This window comes from Oncorhynchus keta, chromosome 24 (genome assembly GCF_023373465.1).
Source record: "Oncorhynchus keta strain PuntledgeMale-10-30-2019 chromosome 24, Oket_V2, whole genome shotgun sequence".
Taxonomy (NCBI): domain Eukaryota; kingdom Metazoa; phylum Chordata; class Actinopteri; order Salmoniformes; family Salmonidae; genus Oncorhynchus; species Oncorhynchus keta.
The window spans coordinates 37,136,523-37,150,789 of NC_068444.1; the positions used below are offsets into that span (position 1 = coordinate 37,136,523).

Consider the following 14,267-nt stretch of genomic DNA (forward strand, 5'->3'; position numbering starts at 1 on the left):
GGTTGTTGGCTACAACATGTCCCATAAGGCATTCTGTTAACGCACCATCCACATGCACGTTTAACATTTTACACACGGAAACATGGCTGTGTTCATGGACTTGAATATTACCTACACAACCGACAAGAAACGACTTCGGAGTGTTATTGAAACAGCAGCGCACCGTAACTATGTTTATCTTGTTCACATTTGCAAAACTGTTTAGCTTAGCTTCCACTAACCTCGTAAAGAAGACCATGGCTCCCAACTTGGCTAACTGGCTAGCAGCTCACCGCAAATAGCTGTTTAAGCTTGTTTATATTTGCAAACTGTTTAGCTACTGTAGCCCAAACTTCACATTCGCTGAATCGTCTTTGCTAACTTCTAGCCTAGGCAGCCATATATGTAGCAGGACCAGAGCAACAATATATCTTGATTGATTTGCTTATCAAGTAGCTAATGTTTTCATGTTTCAGTTGGATACTCTACAGTTGCCATCAATTATGTTGTTGATTTGCAACAAAAGAAACAGGTAAGCTCCTCAGTGTTCCCAGTTTATGACTCATGAAGTCAAGAGAACTATTCCTCACCCTTAACGTTTGTTTGCTTATGTTTACAGGAAATTGGCAAACCAAAGTGTGTCTTAGAGCTGTTTGATACATTTCCCATAGTGCAGGTAATGTGGCATAATAATAATAATGTTGATACATAATGTAATACTTTTTCATGATGTTACCTATCCCGTTTCTCCATGCATTGGAAATAATAGGTAATATCCCCTTCCTTTTGCACAGGGTAAATCCAGACCAATCAAGGTGTTAAACCGATTGACAGTTGTGGCCTCTGACCCATCACACTTTGTGAGTCTGATATACTGTAGAAGTTTGAGCATTTGCTGACAGTATTCATATTGCATAATTTTTTCAAATAACTAACGTTACATCTATCCCTTTCCAGAGACCAAATGCAGAGTACAAAGCCTATGACTTAGTGGCTGTCTATCCTACAACAGAGAAGTTGTTTCATGTTAGTACTTTTGTTCAGGATCATTATCACTGTATATTACCATCCGCTACTGACAATGTATGTTGATAATAGGATGACCTTCTGCTAATTTTGGCCTTCTACTTTTTTCAATAGGCAGCCTGCATGACATTTGATGTTGACATCATCTGTGTAGCAGTGATAGAAAAACAACCCTTCTTTTTCAAAAGATCTCCAATAAACGGGGTAATTATCTATACTTCTCAGTATTTGAATTAACAACATACTTTGTAGTGATTTGAAGACTTGCCTAAGACCTGTTTCTTTTGGTTGGACTGAATGCTTTTTATGTAGTAAAAGTGATATTACTTGTGCTTGTGTAAGGCAATTGAAAGAGGTGTGTTCTTTGAGATAAGTTACACACCTGCTATTCGAGACTCCACCATGAGAAGATACACCATCGCAAATGCCATCAGTCTCATGGAGACGTGCAAAGGGAAGGTATATCAACTCCTCATGGTTTATTGTTCACCTGTTAATCCACCTACCATTTTCAAACAGTGCGTGTAACAGCAATGTTTACTTTTTTCAAACAGAATGTAATTGTGACCAGTGGGGCAGAAAAGGTAAGATAGAAATGAGATATTGTCTTACCCTCTTAGATACCAATCATGTTAATATCTTTCTGCAATGAACCTTGAACCAGTTTTTTCTCTCATTCAGCCCCTTGAGTTGAGAGGACCCTACGACATTGCCAACTTGTATCCTTTCATAAAACATTACCTACCTACTTGATGTAGACTACTAGAATATGGTACATACTATATGCAGGTGTGATGAGGTTAACCCGTGTTACTGCTATTATCCTGAATGGTGTCCAGAGGCCTTCTGTTTGGGCTGTCAGAAGGAGATGGCAAAGCTGCTATCTCAACCAACTGTCGAGCTGTCCACTTACATGGAGGTAAATAGGCCGCATTCTTTTACGCATTTGTCGATCAATTTAATACATTGTGTCATGCCATGTATCTTTTTTATTTAACTAGACAAGTCAGTTAAGAACAAATTCTTATTTACAATGACTGCCTACCTGGGGAACAGTGGGTTAACTGCCTTGTTCAGGGGCAGAACTACAGATTTTTACCTTATCAGCTCAGGGAGTCGATGGTTTAAAGGGCAAGTTAGTAGCCCATCCATGGAATGTTGTGATTATAACACAATTGTAACACAATGTGTCATTTAACTACATTTATTACTTGGGTATCAGTCTCAAATCAATATTTGTGGGCGGCACAAGAGAACCAATTTATGTTCCATGTTGTCATTACAGAAACAAGAAAGACTGCCTTGGGTATCGTACACACTATGAAGAAAGACCAGCCGTTGACTGAGAGACAGGAGGAAGAGCATGCTCCAGCGTCAAAGAGGGCTAAGATTGAGACTGTGTAGATTGCTAATACTGTGTAAAGTGGTAGCTTGTTTTGATTTTGAAACAGTTTATTTATGGAAAGAGAATGTGTTTACGTAATTAGCCTTTTATTGATACATGCTCCATATTTGTAGACAATTGTTTTGTGACATTTTCTTTTATATTAAAGAGAATTTTAAAATTTATTGGATTCAAAGTCAATTTGTTCATGTTCATTTAAACTATAATCGGATACATAACTGAACCAATCAGAGAGCTTGCCTTGTTGTATCCAACAACCAGATAGATGCGAGAGAAAAACAACTTCTTGTCCCATAAGGCATTTCGGGTCAACTCACGTGGAAACATATTCATGGACTTGAATATTAGCTACACAACCGACAAGAAACGACTTCAGAGTGTTATTGAAACAGCAGCTCATCGCAACTATATTTTATCTTGTTACATTTGCAAAACTGTTTAGCTAGCACAAACTTCAAAGATATTTAAATCGTCTTTCGTTGCTAACTTCAAGTGCGGGTCAATGGAATTACTGACAATAGTTGTTCAGTTAGCTGAACTATGTCTTGATTGATTTGTACTAATCCATTGATATTTTCATGTCTCAGTTGGATACTCCAGTTGCCATCAATTATGTGGTTGATTTGGAACAAAATAAGCAGGTATGCTACTGATTGTACCCTGTTATGGCTAATCATGAAGTTGAGGGCTTTCCTTGTACATATCCCATTGATTGAAATTTCACCCTTTTTGTTTGCGTGTGTTTACAGGAAATTGGCAAACCGAAGTGTGTCTCCGAGCTGTTTGAAACATTTCCCATAGTGCAGGTAATGTGGTGTAGTAATAATGTTGCATTATGTAATATTGAAGCTAGCTATCCCATTTATCCATGCCTTGGGATAATTACAGTGCGTTCAGAAAGTATTCACACCCGTTGACTTTTTACACATTTTGTTGTTTTGCTGCTTGAATTTGAAACGGATTAAAAAGATGTCACTGGCCTACACACAATTCCCCATAATGTCAGAGTGAATTTGTTTTTCACAATTTGTACAAAAAGAACGTGAAAAGTGGAAATGTCTTGAGTATTCAACCCTTTTATGGCAGGCCTAAATAAGTTCAGGAGTAAACATTTGCTTAACAATTCACAAGTTGCAATAATATCGTTTAACATGATTTTTGAATGACTACCTCGTCTCTGTACCCCACACATTTATCTGTAAAGTTCCTCAGTCGAGCAGGCAATTTCAAACAGATTCAACCACTTAAGACCAGGGGGGCTTTTTTAATGCCTTGCAAAGAAGGGCACCTATTGGTAGATGAGTTAAAAAAAATAAACTGACATTGAATATCCTGTTGAGCACGGTGAAGTTACTATTACATTTTGGCTGGTGTATCAATCACCCAGTCACTACAAGATACAGGCATCCTTCCTAACTCAGTTGCCAGAGAGGAAGCAACCTCTCAGAGATTCCACCATGAGGCCAATGGTGACTTTAACACCATTTGAGTTTAATGGCTGTGATCGGTGAAAACTGAGGATGGATCAACATTGTAGTGACTCCACAATACTAACCTAAATGACAGAGTGAAAAGAAGGAATACAAATGTTACAAAACATGCATCCTATTTGCAATAAGGCACTAAAGTATAACTGCAAGAATTGTACTTTATGTCCTGAATATAACACGTTATGTTTGGTGCAAACAACACATCACTGAGTACCACTCTTCATATTTTCAAGCATGATGGTGGCCGCATCACGGTATGGGTATGCTTGTCATCGGCAAGGACTAGGGAGTGTTTTGCGATTAAAAATAAAAGGAATATAGCTAAGCACATGCTTAAAGGATAACCTAATTGTCCTCTTTCCAACAGACTCACCTTTCAGCAGAACAATAACTGTAAACACATTGACAAGACTTGAAAATAGCTGTCTAGCAATGATCAACAACCAACTTGACAGCGCTTGAAGAATTTTTAAAAGAATAATGTGCAAATATTGTACTATCCAGGTGTGCAAAGCTCTTAGAGACTTACCCAGAAAGACGCACAGCTGTAATCGCTGCCAAATGTGCGTCTACACATTTGTAAATGAGACATTTCATTTTCCATATGTTTGCAAAAAATTATAGAAACATGTTTTCATCTTGTATTTACGGCCTGCTATTGTGTGTAGATGGATGAGAGAGAATAAAAAAAAATAATAATAATCAATTTTGATTTCGGGCACACTGGAATAGGTCAAGGGGTATGAATACTTTTCTGAAGGCATTATGTCCCCCTGATTTTGTACAGGGTAAATCCAGACCAATCAAGGTGTTGAACCGACTGACAGTTGTGGCCTCAAGGGCAGCACACTTTGTAAGTCCAATACACAGTAGAAGTTTAAGCATTTTGCTGACAGTATTCATATTGCATAATTTGTGAAATGGGACTAATGTAATTTATCCTTTCCCAGAAACCATTAAGAGAGTACAAAGCCTATGACTTAGTGGCTGCCTATCCTAAAACGGAGAAGTTGTTTCATGTAAGTACTTTTTTTTCACCACCGTCAACAATAAGTACTCTATTATTGTTGACTACACTGGCAATGTATGGATGACATTCTGCTTGTGTTGGTCTTCTCTTTGTTTCAATAGGCAGCCTGCATGGAATTTACTATTGACATCATCTGTGTAGCAGCGACAGAAAAACAGCCCTTTTTTGTTCAAAAGATCTTCAGTCAATGGGGTGAGACTATTGCTCTCTGTGTATTTGAATGAAGAGATTGCTTGGCCATTTCCAAGTAATGTACAGCTGGTAATGCAAGTTGTGCTTGTTTCAGGCAATTGAAAGGGGTGTGTTTTTTGAGGTACGTTACACACCTGCAATCCGAGACTCCACCATGAGAAGACACACCATCACAAATGCTCTAAATCTCATGGAGGCGTGCAAAGGCAAGGTAAATAGACCCAACATGGTTCAACTTCACTTCACCTGTCATTCAACCTGCCATTTTCACACAGTCTGTGTAACAGCAATGTTTTTTTTGTTTTGTTTTTTAACAACGTAATTGTGACCAGTGGGGCAGAAAGGGTATATTACCCACTTGGATACCATTCATACCATGAGCATTGAACATACCGGTTTTAACATCTTACTGAAATTAACCATACCACTGTAAATGTGTGTTTTCTTCAATCAGCCCCTTGAGTTGAGAGGACCCTATGACATTGACAATTTGTATCCTCTCTTAAAACATTACCTACCTAGTACAGGACTACATATAGACTATATGCAGGTGTGATGAGGCCAAACTGTGTCACTGCTATTATCCTGAATGGTGTCCAGGGGCCTACTGTTTGGCCTGTCGGAAGAAGATGGCAAAGCTGCGATCTCAACCAACTGTCGAGCTGTCCACTTACATGGAGGTACATATACTGCCATTTACACATTGCTGGAGCAGTTGAATGAATACATTGTGTAAAATGTTATATGCCAGGCAGGTATGTACACTTGGTTAAAAGGCCAAGTGAGAGTAGCCTATCCATGGAATGTGAGTGTTATTATCATGTAACAGTGTCATTGAACTACATTTATTACTTGTCTTATCATTCTCAAAGCCGTGTTTGTGGCACAAGAAAAATCAATGAATATACAGTGTTGTCATTACAGAAACGAGAAAGACTGCCTTGGGAATAGTACACTCTATGAAGAATGAGCAGCCTTTGACTGAGAGACAGGAGAAAGAGGATGTTCCAGTGTCAGAGTGCTAACATTGAGGTGGCGCAGTAGAATGTAATAACTTGTTTGAATTGTAATACTTTTTTTCTTTATGGATAGAGAATGTGTTTATGTAAATGTACTTTTATGAATATCCTTATTTGTGGAAATGTGACCGTTTTCTAGTAACTGCTCAGTGGTCGTATAGTTTGTCATGTATTAGCAACAATGATGATGCTTGTTCCTTTTAGACAAAGCAAACATCCGGATGACAACGGCAATACTGTTTATTTCATAACGTAAAATGACAAGCAAAATGCTAAAGGTAAACATGTAGTAGAACAATTAAAATGACTTCACGAAGTGCATTAGAATCACACACGTGTTTTAAAATCCTGTGTTCTCACTGACTAGCACAAAATCAGTTTGAAGCCACCAGCTCACTGTCATTTTATATTAAAGAGAAATGAAGAATGTATTGATTCAAAATATTTTTTTCAACAATTAAACTACAATTTAGTATGTAACTGAATGCATATTATAGTCATGCTGATGTCATAAGTCAAGTCACAACTACAATTTCCAAACTTTCTCTTTCCCCCATATAGTTATTTGTCAACCTTTTCAACCTTCTTGAGCATCTCTGACCTCCAATAAGCTGCCTATAAAGAAACAAACATCCTTACAAGCAAATGCAAAGTTACTTAATTTTGTCACCCCAAACTTCTGCTGGTTAGCAAGAAATGACTTTCAGTCTTGAAGTCAGCCTCCGTTTAATGAAACCTTGGAAGCTGTATCGCCATAATCAACTGAGTAGTTGTGAAAGTTAGTCTCTCCACAAAGGAACTGGGTTAGCATTTTCTTGTATCTACTTATTCTGAGTTTGAGACCTGTTTAAAATACAATTGAACTGAACTGGACTTTACTTGACTGGAGTTTTTGCATCATCCTTGAAGTTGCTGAGAATGGATTTAGCCCCACTCTGCCACTCCAGAGTGCTATCCAATGGTGACTTCCCCTCCTGTTTTGGAGAAAAACAAAGATATATTAAATATTTCAATCATATGTTTTCCTAAATTGCTCTAGGTATGGGCTTCTGCTAGATGACAAAAATGTGAAGGGCCTTATTTATTTTGCTCCCGAGTGGCGCAGCGGTCTAAGGCACTGCATCTCAGTGCGAGAGGCGTCACTGCAGTCCCTGGTTTGAATACAGGCTGCATCACATCTGGCCGTGATTGGGAGTCCCGTAGGGCGCAGATGGCTGGGACAGGCCGTAATTGTAAATAAGAGTTTGTTCTTAACCGATTCGCCTAGTTAAATAAAGGTTCAATTTTAAAAAACAAATGTACTCAAGTGCAATCGTATGTATCGCCACAAGATGGCACTGTGGTTATGTATCAATCCTGTCACCTTTACTATTTTTTTATTTTATTTATTTCACCTTTATTTAACCAGGTAGGCTAGTTGAGAACAAGTTCTTATTTGCAACTGCGACCTGGCCAAGAAAAAGCATAGCAGTTCGACACATACAACAACACAGAGTTACACATGGAGTAAACAAAACATACAGTCAATAATACAGTAGAACAAAAGAAAACAAAAAGTCTATATACAGTGAGTGCAAATGAGGTAAGTTAAGGCAATAAATAGGCCGTGGTGGGGAAGTAATTACAATATAGCAATTAAACACTGGAATGGTAGATGTGCAAGTAGAGATACTGGGGTGCAAAGGAGCAAGATAAATACAGTATGGGGATGAGGTAGGTAGATAGATGGGCTGTTTACAGATGGGCTATGTACAGGTGCAGTGATCTGTGAGCTGCTCTGACAGCTGGTGCTTAAAGCTAGTGAGGGAGATGTGAGTCCAGCTTCAGAGATTTTTGCAGCTATCACTAATTTGATTCTCTGAATACATGATACATGTAAACGAGCAAATAAGTAATTTTTAAATCATTGTGTTATTCAAACAAAATATTATATACTGTGATAGATTGAGGTAACAAGTTTGCTGGCCATGTTAGTCAAGAACTTACGCAATTCTTGAGTTTTGGATTGGCTCCATGAAGCAGAAGTAGATGGATGATTTTGAATCTGTTCAGTCTTACTGCATCGTGCATGGGGGTATCTCCTTCCTGTGTGAATATAAAACCTCTTGTAGTTAAAGACCCATTGGTGTTTATATTATATTTCTGATTAGATTTGAAGGTGTTTATACTGTCTATCAGAGCAAAGGTTTAAATAAACATTTCAACTTAACTGAATTGCCTAGTTAAAGGTAAAATAAAAAAATGAATTCCTATACTTAATGAGAATAGCTCACTCTGTCTTTGGCATTGATGTCCGCTCCACAGTGGACGAGATGTTCAGCGCATTCATAGTGTCCGGTTCTCACTGCAACGTGAAGGGGAGTGCTGCGTAGCTTAGGGACACAGAAACATTTAAGGGTAAATCACATTGAACATATTCTCAGATCCGAGTCCGGATTGCTAGCTGAGTGTTCTGTAGGCTTACCTTATCCCTGGCAGAGAAGCTGCCATCGTGGTTGAGCAGCACTTCTAACACAAGCATGCTTCCTCCTCTGCAGGCACAATGGACAGCAGTGGTATCCAGCTAAAGATAGACAAGCAATCCCTTGTTTCTATCTATTCCTTTCTCATCGACACTCCAAATGATTTTACAGTATAGGATCAAAGACTGTGCAATATATTGCCAAGAGCTTGGCTCCCGTGGACCTGCAGTTATATGGAGTTCTTCTATTTAAAATACCTTGTCTTTGTTCTCAATTAAAGCTCCAGCCTCCAGTAGCCTCTTCACAATGACCACGTGTCCCTGTGTGCAAGCTCTGTGCAGGCCTGTACGTCTGAACTGTAAAGGCAGAGAGGAAGCAGGACACATTGCATTACAACACACACTACACGTGATGACACAGCTGAGGTGCGTTGGCAAACTTCAGGTTGGTTGGTATTATCTAAACACTCACATTGTCACAAGCATTGACGTCTCCTGATTTTTCCAGATACCTCTCGATCAATGGCAGTTTGTTCTCCTCGCAGGCCTTGAAAAAGTCCACCTCATCCACATAGTAAGGCTGGAAAGAGAGAAGGTGATTTAGCTGAACGTAGCAGTTACTTAGTAATCATTTGTCTTATGAAGGGTCAAATCTTGGAAGTAAATTGCCTCTATTCCTATGTCTCAAATTAGATACCTTATCACCCTACTCAGCTAGTAGGCCTGTCTTACCACAGTCTCGGGTGCGGGTGGTGGCTTGCGAACTTGTACTCTTCTCGCTCTCTTTCTCGACTTCCTCAGTTGCAGCATAATCTGGAGGTCATCAATTGTATCTAACCGCAGATGGCCAGATTTGTCTACCTGCCAACCAAACATTTCAAATAGAGAGATATTGTACATCTTGCACTTCTATAAAACGGCTTCCCAAGTGAGGATTAAACGCTTAGAGCCATGATTGTAATCTGTGATTACACTTTTTGATTTCAGATTTATTTGAAGTTAGTGTCATAGCTACTACAGCAAATTCAGACAGTTGCCCAACCAAGATTCCAACTGCAAAACCTTGTCTGTCTATTCAACACATAATCATTAGGTCTGAAACACTTAACAGGTCCGCTGGCATTGTACTAACGACGCTAAGAGAGTATTGGACTTACATTTACATTCATGGGGGCATCGGTGTCAGCCAGGCTGTCCTTGTGAGATCTCAGGTCCTCTTGTTTCTCCTGGTTGATGGATGTCTCGTATTCTCCCTCTGAAGACTGCACATCTCTGGATTCTTTGCCCTCACATTTCTTGCCGGAAACCTTGAATAAGAAAAACAAGACTATTAGGAATATGTGAGCAACTGAGACAATTCTGTTTGTCCTGTGCTCCCATGCACATTGGCGTCTGTGATAGAAGGGCAGCAGGTAGCCTAGTGGTTAGAGCGTTGGGCCAGTAACCGAAAGGTTGCTAGATCGATTCCCTGAGCTGACAAGGTAAAAATCAGTCATTTTGAACAAGGCAGTTAACCCACTGTTCCTAGGCCATCATTGTAAATAAGAATTTGTTCTTAACTGACTTGCCTAGTTAAATAAATACAATTTAAAAAGGAGTAAGTGCAAGACAAGCAGCAGCGGGTGTAAAGAAGAATTTCAGTCTTAGTGTAATAACCATTCTCAAACTGTGGAAATTCATATTCATCTCAAAGGTTTGTTGAGGTGTCAGCTAAGCATCATGAAAGCTGTGAACATAGTTCAACACCTGAAATCCTCATTTCAACCCTCTATTCTTTGCAACTGTGGTTATTCTGTGGAATCCACAATGAAAGCCTCTGGATTTTGAAAAAGAGATAAAGACGTAAAGACCTACCAGCTCTTGTACTCGTAGAATACCCATCATCATTTGTCAAGTATATGTGGTAGCTCAAATCTCCAGTCAATGACCAGTGTCAACTGTCTGTGCTCCACGGTTGCAGGCCTCGGTTCAACATTTTATATGTGTTTGGAGCCGGCAAGGAATGAGATCATGTTCTAGCCTGGGTGACTCGCCTGCCCCCGCCACAGGGCAAGGTTTCCTGTCACGGCCTGGCTGGCAGAGAAGGAAGGGGTGAGGGAAGAAGGAAGGGGTGAGCTGAGAAATCCACGGGAGTGAGTGAGATGCATTTGGCTGCCATCGCCTCCAGTCAGTCAGTAGGTGAAATCTGAGTGGCACTAACTCTATGACTCCATGCCGCCATGCACGATGACCAAAGGCTCCAGCCATGTAATGGCCCTCCACTCCCCTCTCCTACACTTCTCACCGACAGCTGGCCCTGGGCCCTGTAGCCTCTGCCGCATAGAACCTAACTACATTCCTCAACTGCGACACAGACAGGACAGGAAGAGATTACTTAGTAGGCTTACAGCATCCAAATGTCTATTTATACAAATCATTGACTTGTGTTCTGTATTCTACTACCCGTGACAAATGATGTACCATCTGATATAAGTGGTTGTTTGTTCCTCAGTTGGGTTACTGACTGATTGCATTTTATGCCTTGTTTTCATCTTCTTCGGTTTCTGTCTCTGCATTGCTTACATTGGGCAATAAAACCATTACTATCTGACACTATTTTTATTGGAGCCGGTGATAAATAATCTTTACACATGTTTGACAGCTGTTGTTTTTTTTTAAAGAGTACACACTAAGCTGTAGAGCTCAAAATGAACAAATGAAACAGCAGATTTTTTATAGTTACAAAGGACAAATCACCTTATTTCCATGTCCAATTGGTAGATAACACCATAAATGCTATTTTTAGCAATGTGGGTGGCGCAGTATTCGGGCATGTCTTGAGTAATATTTCAATGACACAGGACATTAAGATGTAACCATTACACCTATATTGATATGTTGTCTCTCGCCCTGACATCGAAGAGCTTACTTTATTAGGACCTTGACGATGTCTGGAAAGGCCATACCACTTACGTATCACATTCATTTAGAAAGACAGACAGATCTTTATCACTTTTTTCCATTTTTATTTGCTTGCTCCCAAAAATACATTATATTTTATTTCCTTAAACTTGGTGCAGTAGGCGTATAATGATTTCACTTTTCACAGAAGTGAGATTCCATGATTGGGAACATTTTTATTCTAAAAATCGTAGTGAATCGTAATCAATCATAGTGAAAATAATGAGAGAAAAAAAGTGGCTGTTGAGTAGTCTATCTTGTTATGAGAGCATTGTTTAACTACACGTGTTTACACAGCATCCATGGTTGCACCTCAATTGCTCTCTGAGCATTAAACATACCATACTTCACAATGCAACAAAATGTAATATACTGTAGAAGACGAACCAATTGGATTACTATTATAATAATCATGATAATGGTTTCAATTAATAAATAAAACATCCATTCCATAAATGTTCAGAGAGTGGAAATATATATATTTTTCAAACTCCTGCTTGTTTCAGAAAGCACATTATTTAAAAAAAATGGAACTTAAGAAATATCTGCACTATTTTGTAGTTTAATTGCACACAGGATGATGAAAAAAACTAGCCTGGTGGAACCAGCCTGATTGCGGCTTTTACCATAATATTTCACCAAGCTAGAAAAAAAACAAATACCAACAAGACACTGAAAAGCATGTATTAAAACATCCAAAAGGTTAAAGTTCAACATGCTTTCAATGAGTACCATGGATATTATCAGTATCAATCTAAAATAATTTATAGTAAAAAAATTGTGCAGCTGTAAAATCTTCCCCTCTTTAGGGAATTTCATCATTTTTAAATAAAAGATAACAGTGCTCTGTCTTCCAGCTTAAACAGGTACATCATAGTGATAATGGTATTTAGAATGTACAGGCCTTGTTTCTTAAACCTAGATGAAGCCTACTCGACGTGGACTAACATTTACATTTAAGTCATTTAGCAGACGCTCTTATCCAGAGCGACTTACAAATTGGTGCATTCACCTTATGACATCCAGTGGAACAGTCACTTTACAATAGTGCATCTAAATCTTAAAAGGGGGGTGAGAAGGATTACTTATCCTATCCTAGGTATTCCTTAAAGAGGTGGGGTTTCAGGTGTCTCCGGAAGGTGGTGATTGACTAACAAGCACTTCAAATAGAGAATCTCCATTGAAAAAGGTTTTCATCTGGGTTTTCAGAAATGAAAAGTCCCACATTGTCCAGACATTTATCATGAGGTAATGTTCATTCAAATTTAGGTGAAGTGGCAATCCTATCTCTGGCATGGTTGGCATACTTTTGGATCAGGAGTGTTGTATAGTACAATAGAACCATAAATAAAAGAGTGGACATAAAAAGTCAAAGGTCAGAGACCAGTGCTACTGAATGATGTGCTGGTCAGGGGTCAAGTTCTACCTCCTTGCACATCTTTCCTCCTCTCAGACTATCACGAGGACTCATGAAAAAAAAAGAAGATTTTGAAACAAAATCTGTAGGTGGTAGGCCTGATCACCGACAACGATGAGACAGCCAATAGGGAGGAGGTCAGAGACCTGACCTTGTGGTGCAAGGACAACAACCTCTCCCTCAACGTAATCAAGACAAAGGAGATGATTGTGGACTACAGGAAAAGGAGCACCGAGCACATCCCCATTCTCATCGACGGGGCTGTGGTGGAGCAGGTTGAGAGCTTCAAATTCCTTGGTGTCCACATCAACAACATAATAGATTGGTCCAAACACACCAAGACAGTCGTGAAGAGGGCACGACAAAGCCTATCCCCCCCAGGAAACCAAAAAGATTTGGCATGGGTCCTGAGATCCTCAAAATGTTCTATAACTGGATCATCGAGAGCATCCTGACCGGTTGCATCACTGCCTGATACGGCAATTGCTTGGCCTCCGACTGCAAGGCACTTCAGAGGGTAGTGCGTACAGCCCAGTACATCACTGGGGCAAAGCTGGCTGCCATCCAGGACCTCTACACCAGATGGTGTCAGAGGAAGGCCCTAAAAATTGTTAAAGACCCCAGCTACCCCAGTCATAGACTGTTCTCTCTACTACTGCATGGCAAGCGGTACCGGAGTCCCAAGTCTTGTGTGGTGTGCCCCCCCAACCCCTCTTTTACGCTGCTGCTACTCTCTGTTTATCTTATATGCATAGTCACTTTAACTATACATTCATGTACATACTACCTCAATAAGCCTGACTAACAGGTGTCTGTATATATCCTTGCTATTCTTTTTTCAAATGTCTTTCTACTGTTGTTTTATTTCTTTACTTACCTACACACACACACACACACACACACACACACACACACACACACACACACACACACACACACACACACACACACACACACACACACACACACACACACACACACACACACACACACACACACACATACCTTTTTCCCCACACCATTGGTTAGAGCCTGTAAGTAAGCATTTCACTGTAAGGTCTAATAGCTTACATAACCTCTATTAGCTGTTGTATTTGGAGCACGTGATAATTAAACTTAGCTTTTATTTGATAAGCTATAGCTGGCTAGCACTGCAGTGTATAACATGTGGTGAGTAATTGACTCAAAGAGAGAGAAAGACAATAGTTGAACAGTTTTGAACAAATTAATTTCTTCCAAAAGGAAAGAGAAGCATGAGAGTCACAGAGAGAGAGATTTCATAATTCTTATCACTTTCAATTTCACTTA

General features: G+C 39.5%; 2 protein-coding genes and 1 pseudogene across 2 annotated transcripts; 2 read left to right on the forward strand and 1 right to left on the reverse strand.

Moving 5' to 3' along the window:
• Positions 1-3: 3 nt before the first annotated feature.
• On the forward strand, positions 4-2,574 carry rpp30 (ribonuclease P/MRP 30 subunit). Its single transcript, XM_035734632.1, has 11 exons — positions 4-164; positions 456-511; positions 599-655; positions 774-839; positions 937-1,005; positions 1,120-1,209; positions 1,348-1,464; positions 1,560-1,589; positions 1,687-1,724; positions 1,845-1,924; positions 2,291-2,574. The coding sequence occupies exons 1-11, from the start codon at positions 83-85 to the stop codon at positions 2,407-2,409; spliced, it is 804 nt and encodes a 267-aa protein (XP_035590525.1). The 5' UTR covers positions 4-82; the 3' UTR covers positions 2,410-2,574.
• Positions 2,575-2,695: 121 nt separating this feature from the next.
• LOC118357489 (ribonuclease P protein subunit p30-like) lies at positions 2,696-6,570 on the forward strand (annotated as a pseudogene).
• LOC118357486 (ankyrin repeat domain-containing protein 1-like) lies at positions 6,366-10,906 on the reverse strand. Its single transcript, XM_035734631.2, has 9 exons — positions 10,457-10,906; positions 9,760-9,909; positions 9,335-9,463; positions 9,075-9,182; positions 8,861-8,959; positions 8,606-8,704; positions 8,415-8,513; positions 8,128-8,226; positions 6,366-7,115 (listed from the first exon to the last, which is right to left on the reverse strand). Exons 1-9 carry the CDS (start codon positions 10,487-10,489, stop codon positions 7,017-7,019), a joined length of 915 nt encoding a protein of 304 aa, XP_035590524.1. The 5' UTR covers positions 10,490-10,906; the 3' UTR covers positions 6,366-7,016.
• Positions 10,907-14,267: the final 3,361 nt, after the last annotated feature.